Source organism: Panthera onca, chromosome B4, assembly GCF_046562875.1.
Source record: "Panthera onca isolate mPanOnc1 chromosome B4, mPanOnc1 haplotype 2, whole genome shotgun sequence".
NCBI classification, from domain to species: Eukaryota; Metazoa; Chordata; class Mammalia; order Carnivora; family Felidae; genus Panthera; species Panthera onca.
The window spans coordinates 25305610-25320386 of NC_138345.1; the positions used below are offsets into that span (position 1 = coordinate 25305610).

General features: G+C 40.9%; 1 protein-coding gene across 3 annotated transcripts in view; it reads right to left on the reverse strand.

Annotated features, from left to right (window-relative positions):
• Positions 1 to 3507: 3507 nt before the first annotated feature.
• ODAD2 (outer dynein arm docking complex subunit 2) overlaps positions 3508 to 14777 on the reverse strand; it is a 174133-nt gene continuing 162863 nt past the window's right edge. For all 3 annotated transcript variants that reach the window (XM_060659076.3, XM_060659075.3, XM_060659077.2), the window contains one exon: positions 3508 to 3961. In XM_060659076.3, the coding sequence (XP_060515059.1) occupies positions 3848 to 3961 (114 nt within the window). In that variant the 3' untranslated portion in view covers positions 3508 to 3847. The remainder of the gene's footprint in view (positions 3962 to 14777) is intronic.

Below are 14777 nucleotides of genomic sequence, written 5' to 3' on the forward strand. Positions count from 1 at the left end.
AGATTAGAAAACACAGATGAGCAAAGAGAAAACAAAAATCATTCGTATTGCACCATTCAGATATAATCATTTGTTTTATCACAGTTTGGTGTATTTAAGTTGTGTCTTCTTCTGTTGTGACTAGCTGCATGTATATAATTTTCTAAAAATGTGCTCACACTGTATATACTGCTTCAGAACCTGCTTTCCAATTTAACAATATTTTACAAAAGGCTTTCTATGTCATTAACTAGCATTCTATAACATGTTTTCATTGTATTGCTAGACCATCATTGAATTAACCAAAGTTTTTCCTAACATTTGTACCATTAAAAACAATGATGTGGTGAATACTCTTGTAGAATAACTGTTGGGCACAATCCCAAAGGCACACAAAGTTATGATGCTTTTGGTGTGCATTGCCAAATTTCCCTGGCAGTATGATTGTGCCCATTTAGACGGACCCTAGTATGATACGAGATTATCTGAGATTATCAGTACAATTCCGTACTTATTGTATCATATCGTATTGTATTTTTTTAAGTAGGCTTCACACCCAGCACAGAGCCCAGTGTAGGGGCTTGAACTCATGACTCTGAGATTAAGACCTGAGCTGAATCACTTGGGGCGCCTGGGTGGTTCAGTCAGTTAAGCGTCTGACTTCAACTCAGGTCCCGATCTCGTGGTCTGTGAGTTCGAGCCCCGTGTCGGGCTCTGGGCTGACGGCTCAGAGCCTGGAGCCTGCTTCAGATTCTGTCTCCCTCTCTGGCCCTCCCCCGTTCATGCTCTGTCTCTCTCTCTCTCAAAAATAAATAAACATTAAAAAAAAATTAAAAAAAAAAAAAAGACCTGAGCTGGGATTGAGTCAGACACTTAACCGACTGAACCTCCCAGGTGCCCCTCTTCTGTATTTTAAATGAGATCACAAGTAGGAAGTACTTAATACAGTCCTCGACATATTAGTATTATGTACGATTTGGTTCTCTTTCTGCTCCAGTCTCACTGAGGGACAGAATTCTACTTTCTACATTTGAGTACATGAGAAAGTGGTTTTTTGGGGGGCATTTAGTGCATATGAGGCAGGGAGGTTCTTAAGTGGGTTTCCTTATTGTTTTCACTGAATTATAGGAATGAACATAGCCTATTTCATTCCCAAGTCTTCTGTGGGATGAGATTAAACATCTTGAGTTAATTTGGACTGTGAAATGATCTTTTAAACCTAATCCCATTAGGTAAAAGAAAAAGAAGAGATTTATTCAACCATCTCAGTTGTCTGCTTATCAACAACTGAGATTCTCATTTTCCTAAATGGAAATAAACTTTCTGAGTATTTTGGATCTAGTGTCTCAATTCCATGCAAATGCCTTAGAGAGTATCAAAGTAACAGGATTTACAGTGCCACCCCCTAAGAAAACCAACCTTCTGTTAACTGTCAGAACCTAGGAAAGTTTGAAAAAGAAACAAATTATTTCTAATGCAAGTGATCCTGATAGTAGCGAAAGAGCATTCACTAGGGACAGCAGACTGATCATGGCAGGGATTTCTAGAAGGAAGCCCTGAAAACCATAGACAGTGGGAGATCAAAGAGTATCTATTTAAAATTCCTTCCACCTTAAACTCCTTTCAAACAGAAACAGCTGGCTATCACCAAGAGTATATTGGATTCCCAGGATGTCCTGGGAAAGAATAAAACCTAAAAAAAAAAAAAAAAAAAAAAGAAAAAAAGAAAAAGAAAAAAAAAAGAACTGTTGCTGAAAACTTATAAGGAATTAATGTTGCCAGCTTTAAATAGCAGAAAATAAATACAACACAAAAAACACTTACCAAAAACTAATGAAAAAAAACCCAAAAAACCACGAGTGCCATTGCAGCATGTAGTGGCAAAGAAATGGTGTGACTGTCCCCATGTTTGTTCTCTGATAGCTGTGAGCACTTTCACTCCCTTTGACATTTTCCTAGTAAGATCAGAGTTTTCTGTTATGACATTTCATACACACGCATACACACACAGAGTCAAAAACTGACCCTTAAATTCAGCTTCTCATTTGTAGTACCTAAGGATACCAACTTTCGGGAGTTTAAGAATTTAAAAAAATTCTTAGGAACATACAAGATGATTTTCATGTTAATTTCCTTTATCTGTTTCCAAGTGCTTATTAGCTTCTTTAAAAATGCTTAGCTTCTTCATTTTTTAAAGTGGCACTGTTGCTTTTCTTTTACGTATTATTAACCATAAAACATGAAAACCTCCAGCTTTCTTCTATCAAGCATAGCATAAAGGAACAATCCTTCTTTACCATCACTCATCCAACATTTTTTGTGTTGCAATTGTTTACCTGGTACTTCCCTTCACTCCTAGGACCCACTAAATCCAAGAATAACTTGAAATCCTAAGGCAGTGGTGAAAGCTTCCTTTAGTAAAAATGGAATAACGTTATTTGTTTTCTATAGCTGTCATAATCCATGATTTCTAGAGGTATTTTGAATGTTTGTGAAGCACAGCCCAATGGCAACTTTAACATTAGAAGCGTGTTGATAGTTGAAGAATTTACACTTTTATTTAAATTCAGTTCTTAGTTGGCATCATTAACAGCATTGCCTTGTTCCTATTATCTTCTTTTATAACCTCCTCTGAAAAGCAGGGAAGATGAGCTGGTGTTTTAAAAACCTCAAAATTCTCAGAAACTTCTTTTTACCAGAGAATCTGTCACTAGTGTAATTTTTCATCCTGTACAGGCTTTTCATTTCATACAAATTATTTGCATTTAATTCAATTAGGTTTATGATCTTCTCCCAATTATGATGAACATAGATAGTACTTAATACTTTTTTAATAAAACAGCCTAGCCTGCTCTTCAAAGAATTAACTGACATTGCCGGTTTATGGAGCTGGTGCATACAAAGCTATTTTCCTGGCTAGTATGAGATGCTTGGGACAGTTAGTTCCCAAACATTTCAGCACACTAAGGTTACTTATGCGATTCTTTTAAGTGACCTCTCATGTTTCCACAACCTGATAAAATGCTATTAATCTTTTGTGGCCACCTTTTAAAAAAGTACTTCGTGTGCTACAAATGAGTTCAGAAATTTCAAGCTATTTATGTGAAGTAACAGTATCCTTACAGCAGCGTAAATTAATTCTTCAATAAAAGTGTTGGTCAGTCCTATGAGGGAAATAAAACGTATAATTGTTTATGCTTTGTAAGCCCCAAAGTAAAAATCCTGCTCATTGCTTATGTTTCTGTGATTTGCATTATCTGGTGTGGTGACAGTTACACATGATCTTCTCCGATGTTTGATCGTATTTAGGAGAAATCTGGAATGACCTCAGGATGCTCTCTCAGGTCCTGCTGCTCAAATCTAAATTCTGTTTAATAACAGTTCGCGAAATCACCACGTCTCCCTAGAGCTCTCGCGTGGGTTGCAAGTGATCAAACAGACAACACCATAATGACGGGGCAGTGAGATAGGTTTAACAGAAAGGGAATTCTAAAGACATGCAGGAATGGCTGTAAAACTGCACACCAGGAAGGCCATACCTTTTATTAAAATCATCACAAATACAAAAATCTCACTGAAATAGGTTTATGTACCGTATACATATATTCTCCAATTCCTGGAATTATCACAAACTTATTGGCTTTACATTTCATTACATGGCATATCCCTAAAATGTTAAATAGAACAAAAATATCTATGCAGTTTTTGGATGGAGAGCACCCTTTGCTATTTTTAATTCCTGTCTTTTCATCCAGACATTTATCTGTTTGTAAAGGGTTTGCTAATAAATGTTCTAGGCTTCCTGGCCATGGGACTGCTATGTTCTCTGTCATGTAAAATTTGGTAGCTTATAATGTTTGTTCACATTTCAAGTGTATCTTGCCTTTTCTGTAGCAAGAGCCAGTCTGCGGATGTTGGATATACAACCAGCTGCGGCTTCCTGGAGGTCCTGGTCAGTGGATCCAACCATATCCAGCAGAAGCTGTCACATGTAAAAGAGAGGAGGGATCATCAGGGAAATACAAATCAAAACCACACTCAGATATCACCTCACACCAGTCAGAGTGGCCAAAATGAACAAATCAGGAGACTATAGATGCTGGAGAGGATGTGGAGAAACGGGAACCCTTTTGCACTGTTGGTGGGAATGCAAATTGGTGCAGCCACTCTGGAAAACAGTGTGGAGGTTCCTCAAAAAATTAAAAATAGACCTACCCTGTGACCCAGCAATAGCACTGCTAGGAATTTACCCAAGGGATACAGGAGTACTGATGCATAGGGGCACTTGTACCCCAATGTTTATAGCAGCACTCTCAACAATAGCCAAACTATGGAAAGAGCCTAAATGTCCATCAGCTGATGAATGGATAAAGAAATTGTGGTTTATATACACAATGGAGTACTATGTGGCAATGAGAAAGAATGAAATATGGCCCTTTGTAGCAACATGGATGGAACTGGAGAGTGATGCTAAGTGAAATAAGCCATACAGAGAAAGACAGATACCATATGGTTTCACTCTTATGTGGATCCTGAGAAACCTAACACAAACCCATGGGAGAGGGGAGGAAAAAAAAAGAGGTTAGAGTGGGAGAGAGTCAAAGCACTCTTAAAAACTGAGAACAAACTGAGGGTTGATGGGGGGTGGGAGGGAGGGGAGGGTGGGTGATGGGTATTGAGGAGGGCAACTTTTGGGATGAGCACTGGGTGTTGTATGGAAACCAATTTGACAATAAACTTCATATATGGAAAAAAAAAAGAGGAGGAGGGAAAGGGAAGCAAGTATAAAACCATTAATCTCAAGGCATAAAGTTAGGCTTTGGAAGCAACTTTAAATATTAAATGTTTTTTAAAGTCACAAAAAAAGAAAGAAAGAAAGAAAGAAAGAAAGAAAGAAAGAAAGAAAGAAAGAAAGAAAGAAAGAAAAAGTACAAGAAATTCCATTTAGGCAAATGCAATTATAAATGCTGCTTCACCAGAGGCAGGGATTTCTCATGAAATGCTCACCATAGCTATTTTCTGGAGCCAAACTGGACCGGTTACTGCCTCCTCCGTTTGGTCATTTAACCTCTATAAATTCTGCTTTAAAATTTCTGTTGCATTCGTTCTGGCTTTTCTGCCTCCAAGGAGCCATAGCACACCATGCCTAGACTATTAGTGCGTACCCTTAGGTTTAATTTCTCTGCATTCCAACCCATCGGATCATGTCACAACCTAATTATGTCAATCCCCTAACTGCACCGACTCCCAGTGCTAAATAACTAGGGCCCAGTCTGTTAACTTGTCCTTCAAAGGACTTTTGTGCTCTGGCCTCAGTTTACCTTTCTAGCCATTCATCTTTCTCCTGCTCCATCTCCAAGGGCACACGCTTCCTCATTTCTTTTGTCTTGCTTGATGCCATCCCTGTACCTAAAAGGCTGACTTTCTAAATTTTATCTATCTTTCATTACCCAGTTAACTTTTCCACAAAGCCTCCATGATTTCCATCAAATAAAATGGCGTTTCTCCCCATCAGAACTCTCCTAGATGTCCCCAGGACATCTCCAAGATGTCCTGGAACCTGTACATCTTCTCTTTTAAACACATATTTGGATTAATGTTTTCTGTCCTTCTTTAGGTTGTAAACTCTGAAACTTATAATTCCATATCATGTCTAATACATAGTAGATGCCAAATAAATGTCAAATAAATGAGTTAGAACTTTAAAAATATATCAGTTATGATTCCAGTGAGTAGTTCTGACAAAGGACTTGAAAATCTGAGCTGTATATTCTCTACACAGTAGTATGTGAGTACATATAAATGTTGATAAGGACAGAAAATAGGGATGACTTGATAAACTAAGAAATACCATAAAGTATTATGAAACATCTTAAATATGGCAGGCTTAGGGGTTGGCTGTTATTCCCCAGGTAATAATAGAAGTTATTTAAAAACTTTTATCAGGAGAGTGGCATGGCCACATTTGTGTTGTAGAGAGATAACTCTCCTGGTACTGTACAGAACATGGACTATACAGAAAAGAAATGGAAGGGTTCTGCGATGCTTCAGGCCAGAGAGGATGAGGACTGAATACAGCAGGATGGAGGGGTAGGGTGGCCAGAATGAATTCAAGGGACGTTTGGGGGTTAAATCATTCAACAAATGGCCCAAGGATAACTAGTTATCCAAATAGAAGAAAATGAAAATGGTAATCTCATATCATACATAAACATCATGTCCAGGTAGATTAATGATTTATTTTTAAAAAATGTTTTATCGGAGAGCCTGGGTGGCTCAGCCAGTTGAGCATCCAACTTTGGCTCAGATCATTATCTTTTGTGAGTTCGAGCCCTGCCCCACTTTGGGTTCTGTGCTGACAGCTTAGAGCCTGGAGCTTGCTTTGGATCCTGTGTCTCCCTCTCACTTTCTGCCCCTCCCCCACTCATACTCTGTCTCTGTCTCTCTCTCAAAAATACATTTTTTAAAATGCTAGTTTGTTTTTGAGAGAGACAGACAGAGAGTGCAAGCAGGGGAGGGGCAGAGAGAGAGCGAGACACAGAATCTGAAACAGGCTCCAGGCTCTGAGCTGTCAGCAAAGAGCCCGATGCGGGGCTTGAACTTGTGAACTGTGAGATCATGACCTGAGCTGAAACCAAGAGTCGGATGCTCAACTGACTGAGCCACCCAGGTGCCCATGGATTAATGATTTAAATAATAAAGAAAAAAATGTAAAAGATTTAGAAGGTTGTGGATGAGAAAACTCTGAACAAATTGAGGTATTGAAGGATGTTTGGCTTCTCAGGTCCTTGACCTCCTTGTTGTCCATGATCTTCACCACATTTCAGCCCCTTGTGTCCAGGGTCACCCATCTTTAACCTCTCCCTTCTACTGATTCCTTCCAATCATCATTTAAACCATGTCCCCATATTTTAACCTCCCTATTACCCTGCCCCCCCCCACCACACTGACTCCTTTTTTTCTCTTCATTGCCAGATTTCTTTAAAGAGTTGTCTGGATTCATTGTCTCTAGTCTATTCAATCTACTCCAGGTTGGCCTCTGCCTCAGCTCCCCACTGAAACAGCCCTCTCAAGGTCATCAAAAACTTTCATCTTGCAAAGAATAGACATTTTTGACTCCTCTTATTCAGCTCCTTAATAGTGTTTGATATAACTGACCATCTTCTCCTCTTTAAAATGGTCTATGCTATTGGCTTCTTATATCATACTGTCCTTGTATCCATTTGTCCTCACCTTCTTGCTCTTCAGTGATGGCTCTTTCTCCCCTTCCCCTCCATAAGTTGTTAGAGTTCCTTAGAACAAGTTCCTCTTTTATCTTGTTTTCTCTCCCTTGAAGGTTTCTCTTTCACTATCTGCCTTCAAATATCATTTATCTGGAGCCATCTTCTCAACTTATGCCTCCACCTCAGAATCTTCTTCTGGAGAGCGCACTTCATATCATCTTCTTAGACATCTCCACTAGGCAGTCTCACAACTATCTCAAACTTAATATATAGATGAAGTTTCTAATTTTTTTTTTCTGTGTAAACCCAGGTTCCCCCACCTCCCCAGTATTCTCCTGTGTCAGTGAAGATATCACCACCTAGTTTCTCAAACCAGAAATTTCCTCACCTTACACTCATTCCTACCTCATCTTCCCTGCACTCCATCCTACAATTATTGTATCTTTGTGATTCAACTGCCTACACTTATTCCAAAGTCATTCGCTTCTGTTGCCATTGTTACCACCCCTGTAAAGCCTACAGCAGGTTCCCACTGTCCTTGCACACTCTTTTGCCTGGCCTGCAATCAATCAATGCAACACTGCATCCAGAGTAATGTCCTAAATTGTAAAGTTCACCAACAAGGGGCAAAATTCTAGAGAAACAAAGGGAATAAGACATGATCGTATCTTCTGAGATTTAAGAGAAAGAAATATTCTCTTCTGAGTAAGGGAAACAGGGCCATCTGGGGGAGTTCCTGCCTTGGGAGTTTTGCATTGTTCAAGTAATTAAATAAGGAGGCCATTAGATGAGGTGGCTCTAATGTTTTGGTGGCCTGCATAAGCAAACCAAAACCTAAACCAGAGTCAACACACTTGAGTCTAAGAAAATGAAACCTGAAGCCAATCAATCACAAATAGCCAACTAGGCTCTCCCAAACAAGGCAACTGCTTATGCTATAGCCAGTCAAATAATTTCCTTGCTTTACTTCTGTATCTTTTTAAAAAATTTTTAATGTTTATTTATTCTTGAGAGAGAGACAGACAGAGACAGAGTGTGAGTGGGAGAGGGTCAGAGAGAGAGGGAGACAGGATCTGAAGCAGGCTCCAGGCTCTGAGCTGTCAGCACAGAGCCTGACGCGGGGCTCGAACTCACAAACTGTGAGATCATGACCTGAGCCGAAGTCAGATGCTTAACCGACTGAGCCACCCAGGCGCCCCTACTTCTGTATCTTCTTTATTGAAAACCTTCCCTTAGCTCCTGGCAGTGGAGTTCTCCTAACCACTTTTAGTTTTATGCTGCCTGGTTTGAATCATGCCTCAGTTTATGTTTTAACAGCATTACTGAGTGTTTTTCTCCAGCATTACTCAATAACTGAGGTGTAAGTTGGAGGAAATAGGTTGTGGGACTGCAATTCATTTGAATAGTTATATAATCCAAGCTGGGTTGGGAGGGAAGTACAAACAGAAGGCTACTGATGTCTGGAAGAATTAGGAAGGGAGACCTCTGTGAAGTAAGAAAACAGTGTTAGTGCTGTTTGAGCTCATTGAAGCTCAGGAAGAAGTTGAAAAATAGGACATTAGAGTATGAGAATGGATTATCTGGAGTTTAAGATTCTATAGATAAAGTTGACTTGATTATTAAAAAGGATCAATAATCCAGGTCCAGGATGTGACCATGGGAACACAGGTCAATATAGGATTATTAGGCAATTGTATATGTGCATACATGTGTGCATACACACACACACACACACACACACACACACCTATGAACACATTTACTTAACTTATATTCTTATTCTCTTTCTCTCTCTGCATAAAGAGGAACTGGTGGAAAAATAATGAGAAGGAAGAACACAGTAGCCAGCTCTCCTCGGTTACTGGCTTAGATGTCTCGGTATTGTAACTCACACTTAAATCCCTTTCCTAGCTTGCAACTTTTAACTCTTGGGTCTACAATGCCATATTTTTATCAATTTATCTATTTGCTTATGCCTCATCTTACTATCATATGAAAGCTGTTAAAGCAGATCTACCTATATGAAGCTTAGACTATTTCCTCTAAATGTGTACTTAACACAATTTCATCCATCACTTTTTTTTCATACTCACACATTTTAGCTGTCTACCTTCATTGCTGGAACACTTCACCACTCTTGAGTATTGAGTACTAGCTATAAATGTGGAGATTTTGCTCCTGTGCATCATTACTAAATCAATAAACAAGAGTCGTCCCAGTCCTGACCCCAAGGAAGCCTGGATATCGATACTTCTCTATTCTCAGATGGAACAATTTTTCTTTCAATTCTGCTTTCCAAACTTTAAATTGGTTCTTTAATCAAAACAAAACATTCCAATGATTTTTTTGGTAAATTATATAATCTCTTGAGGATTTTGAAAAGTTATTAATAATTTCCCTTTACATAACATATTTTCTCCCTCCTTCTCCCAAGTAGATGATTCAAAAGAATTCATGAGTCCCTTCATCGATTCCATTGTTTTATAAATATAGCATTAAATTCTCCCAATAGCCTAATCACTTTAATAAACAATTTTTATTACCAAATTAATTTTTTATTACAGCCATATTATTATAATGAAGAATGTCAGTTACATGTAGGCTTTTCTGGGCCCTGGAAGAGGGAGGCCTGATGCTACATTAAAAGCTTAATTTCTGGGGCTTGGTCAGTTAAGCATCCGACTCTTGATCTTGGTTGGCTCAAGTCATGATCTCGCAGTTTGTGGGATCAAGCCCCGCTTTAGGCTCTGTGCTGACAGCGTGAAGCCCGCTTGGGATTCTCTCCCTCCCTTTGTCTCTGCCCCTCCTCCACTTGTGCATATTCTCTCTCTCAAAATATATAAATATGCTTAAAAAGCTTGAGGTCCACAAGAAAACGGGATGTACAGATAATCTCGCGTCCAATTTCCCTATATAAGTTGTTCAAGAAGTTGGAGGAACACAGATTGCCAGCTCTAACAAGCCCACCTAATGCCTATCCCACAAGGCCAGCCAGCCTTGCTTTTGCTCTGGTCCTTGGTCTCTCATCCAGTAGATTCTGTTGTGGCTGTTTTTCAAATCTGGGAAGAGGTGAAATAGAGTTCTAGCTGTGAACCCAGACTATCTGAGCAGGGAACTAGACACTTTCTAGAAAAGGCAAACAGTAGTCAAGGGTTTTGAGGTCAGAGCTCCTTGGCTTTGTATCCTGACTCTTCCATTTCACTTAACTGGATAGGTTACCGAACCTCTAAACCCTATGTTCCCATAAGTTTAATGGGATCATCTGCCTCTGAGGCTTATTGTGAAGATAATAGAGACCTTTAAACAATGTTTGAGCACCTCTATTCACAGCTTCTTCCTGTCTTTACATCCTTTGATCTTCTTCCATACCCCTCTTCCTGTTTTGTCTAACTGTTCTCCCTGAGCCGTGTATGGATCCAAGTGTGCAGTGCATGAGAGGAAAAGCTGGAGAACTCAGGCAGAGAGAATTCACACCAGAAAGGGCAGAGGATTCCTTGTGGGAGAGAAAGAAACAACATGTGGGGAAGGAAGGGAGGAAGGTGGAGAGAGGGAAAAGCTTATAGGGGGGTTATTTTAGGAGCAACTTTAGGGTGAAACAGATGTACTGAGAATAAAAAAAGATAAGAGGATTTTAAATAAGTTTAAAAGTGCACGATTGTGCTGTTTTCAAGAAAGAGTGAAACTAGGATTACAATTACTTTCAACTGCTACTTGGTTGCCAGGCTTTTGTGTTGACTGCATTTCCATGTCGGGACTGGACCATGAGGCCACTTGGCTTCATACAGGTTATGCATTTGAATCACACAAACCCATGCTCGGTACAAAGTAAGAGCTCCATAAGTGGTATTCATTATCATGGTGATTATTTTGCCAGTTCTGAAGTCTGGTTCTGGCTTCTGTTCCCTGGAGTCCAGCCCTGGGTAGTTGGGGAGGAATGAGGAAGCAGGAATTTTGGCCCTAAGGTCAGTCTAGCCCTGTCAGCACCTGCTGCAGTCCCCACCTCATCTCTGGTTGACCCCACTGGGCACACCAATGGCCCAGGCTTCACTTGGCATCAGCTGTTGCCACCACACCTTGCAAGGCTCTCTTGGAAAGCAGCCCCTTGGGCTGATGCCTGCCAAAACCCAACCTGCCTTCTGCCCGTACTCCCTAATATCTTCTTGCTGCTCTGTGGCTCCCCCCTCCTCTGGCGTTCCAAGTCAGCTGCATTTATTCCTAAACCCTGGATGCCAGTTATATAATTTCATATTATATAAACTAATGAACTGTGAGTGTGAAATGGACTAGTCATAACGTTTGGCAGGCTGCTGGCATCTCGGTGTTTCAGAGAGCCTGCAGTGTGTTGGCTGTGCCAGGAATCAGCTAGATAAAGGTTGCAGAGGGGAGGATCTGCTGTGCATTTGCTTGCTTTACGTTAGGACGCAACGTTCAGTCAACACAGGACCCTTTATAGGACTTGACTCTGTAAATGACTTTTTCTAGGACCTGTGTAACTTCTAGCCCTGAATGCATTAAGAGGGCTGCTGCTCTTTGGGGAATTAATTTAGCCCAAGTTTCTTGCATTAACCGTGAGGTTTCATTCCATATCACATATGGTACTTAGTACATGTTTAGTCTAAAAGCTCGACCAGTGGAACCCAGCAGTCCAGTATTTTGAAGGCCTACAGTAGAGGCAAGGGTGACATTTAAAAAAATAAAAGGAGAAAAGGATGGCTTAGCACAGTACATGTGGTAGGCAGTGAGGTTGCTTCCTTAAATGTACCTGGAGTGACTCACTGGCATTGGGCCCGGAGGTTACCTAACATTCATACAACGTGAAATGATTTTATTAGCTACCAAGCTTACTGTGTGCCAGGCACTGTGATTTATTCTTCACTAGTTCATTTATCCTGCTCTGCCCATTTTCCTTAGCCAGGAACATTCTCAATCAAGGGTACAGTGTTGGAAGTGTAGAATTTTCTGTGTGCTCAGGGTATGAATGGCTTGACATTTGAGAGCACTCACTTCTAGGACTCTCTTGGTGATGCTGCTCTCTGAATTTATTGTTTTTCCTCTATTTTTGCTTATTGTTGTCAATGAATGTTACTCATTGCTGTGCTAATACACCTGTTGGTTGTGTGGCTAATGCTGCTTTACAAACTGAGTAAGGATGTGTTACTTTCCCAGACCACCATCTGAAAAACATGTACTATATACGTGTCTTGGTTTTGAATTGGACTCGGGAATATATGCTTTTATTTTTCCGAAGAGCTGCATAAGCAAGCTAGGGCACTCAGAGGAATGCTTTAAAATGACTATAAACATGGGGCACCCGGGTGGCTCAGTTGGTTAAGCGGCCAACTTCAGCTCAGGTCATGATCCTCCAGTTCACCAGTTTGAGCCCCGAGTGGAGCTCTGTGCTGAGCTGGAGTCTGCTTCAGATTCTGGGTCTCCCTCTCTCTCTGCTCCTCCCCTGCTCACACTCTGTCTCTCCCTCTCTCTCTCAAAAATAAATAAACATTAAAAAAGTTAAGTATAAGTAGGGGCGCTCGGGTGGCTCAGTCAGTTAAGTGTCTGACTTTGGCTCAGGTCATGATGTCACGGTCTGTGAGTTCGAGTCCCGCGTCGGGCTCTGTGCTGACAGCTCAGAGCCTGGAGCCTGCTTCAGGTCTGTGTCTCCCCCTCTTTCTCTGCCCCTCCCCTGCTTGTGCGCTCTCTCTTTCTCTCTCAAAAGTAAACATTAAACAAAATAAACATAAACATCTGCATAACAGAGACGTGGAGCAAACTTCTGTACTGGATGGGCAGCTAATACAAAGTAAAGAGCAACGGATATTTTCCAACCACTAAAACACGGGGCAAGGTGAGGCTGGTTTGGAATACTTTGTGATAATAACTAAAAGGGGTACTTTTTTTTTTTTTTTTAGGAAAGTGAGATGCAAATTGGGTACAAGTGACTATGGAAGCAGTGTACTTTTTTTGGTACATATTTTTTTGCTCTGTAGACATTTTCCAGCTATAAAAACATTTTTGATATTATAAGGGGGAAAAACACCTCAGGTTTACCTTTTTGAAGTGTTTGTTCCTTTCAAAAACTTTCCTCTTTTTAATCTTTCCCTCCCCCAAACACACCCAAGGACTTTAAATTTATTGGAAGTTTCATATGTACACTGAAGGAACACTAGCCCCCCTTGCTTTCACACTTAATTGCATAGAGCACTTTAAAGCATCATTCAAACACATTACTTTTTACAACGTTGGCGTGAACGCGGACAAGGGGAGGGCACAAAGCGTGGTTTGTGGATTGGGCTAACACGAATAACTTCCTCCAGTGGCAAAGGCTTTGATCTCAAGGAGCGTGCCCTCAGCATGCAGCTGTGACCTATGATTCACATCCCCTGGAAGGTGAGACAAAGGTAGCATGGGAATCGGTGTCTGCATTCAATTTTTACTTGCATATCTAACAGCTCATGATTTTATATAATATTTCAGTCGTATGAAAAAATATGTACCAATTTGAGTGATAACAGATTTTCTTGTGGTTTGACTCCACATTGTTTGGGTGAACACAGACTGGAAATAGGAGTTTTAATTAGAGCCGGATGAGCTCTGAAATACCTGCATGCACACCAAGCTAAGTGGGTTTTCCAGGAAGATCTGGAGTTCCCAGAGCTCATTTGAACCGTGAACCCATTTGCTGTTTTCCAGTTCACAAGGCAATGCGGTGTGGCTGTAGCACTAACGCCCAGCCCAGTAACAAGAAATGCATTTGCACCGTGTCTGCCCTGCACAGCGGCTTCCAGGCTGTCCAGGTTGGCTGCCGCTCCTCCGCGGTTTCTCTCACATCCCGACTTTGAGCCTTGGTAATTTATTTCATATGACGGCTCACCAGAGCCGGGGGCCTCAAAACACATTCTGCATTTGCTGGTTGGGGCAAAACCTTTGATTCTGTTCAGTCAGTGAAGTGAGCCAAGGGGCTTGCCTTACAGCGGTGTCTGTCTGCCTCCCGGTGACAAGAGCGTGTGCCTTATTTACGGGATCTGAGGTTCACATCTGCAAAGCTTGAAAGTGGGGTCTACTTGTTTGATCTGATGCCTCTTCCGTGCTCATGTTCGTTTGCACTTGAGTAGGTTTGCTCTCTGGTTCTTCTTCCACGTTGCTTTTCCATGAGCCTTCCAGTAGAGAGCTTTTGTGCCCAGGCACACGCACACGCGCGCGCAACTGGAGTGCTGGGTCTAGAGTTCTGGGAAGTAGAAATGGGGTATATAGTAGATCGCCAACAACCTTCTAAAGAACGCTAGAAATTGTAGAAATGGACAATTACTGGCTGCATCAGGAGACGGTGAGACCCCACACTCTTTGTCAGAGGAAAAGGAAGTGGCAAGTCTTCACCTGACCTGGGGGGAAGTTCATATCATTTGGAATGGCTTCAAGTTGCTCTTCAAATTTTATTCCTATCAAATATGAAGAATACCTGTGCATATGGGAGTTTCCTGGCAAGAATGCTAAAGAAATGATAGGCTAAAAATGGATTAAAAGATATAAGTGGACAAGGTCGTTTAGCATTGCATTCTGCTACTGGGTGGCTCAAAGTGA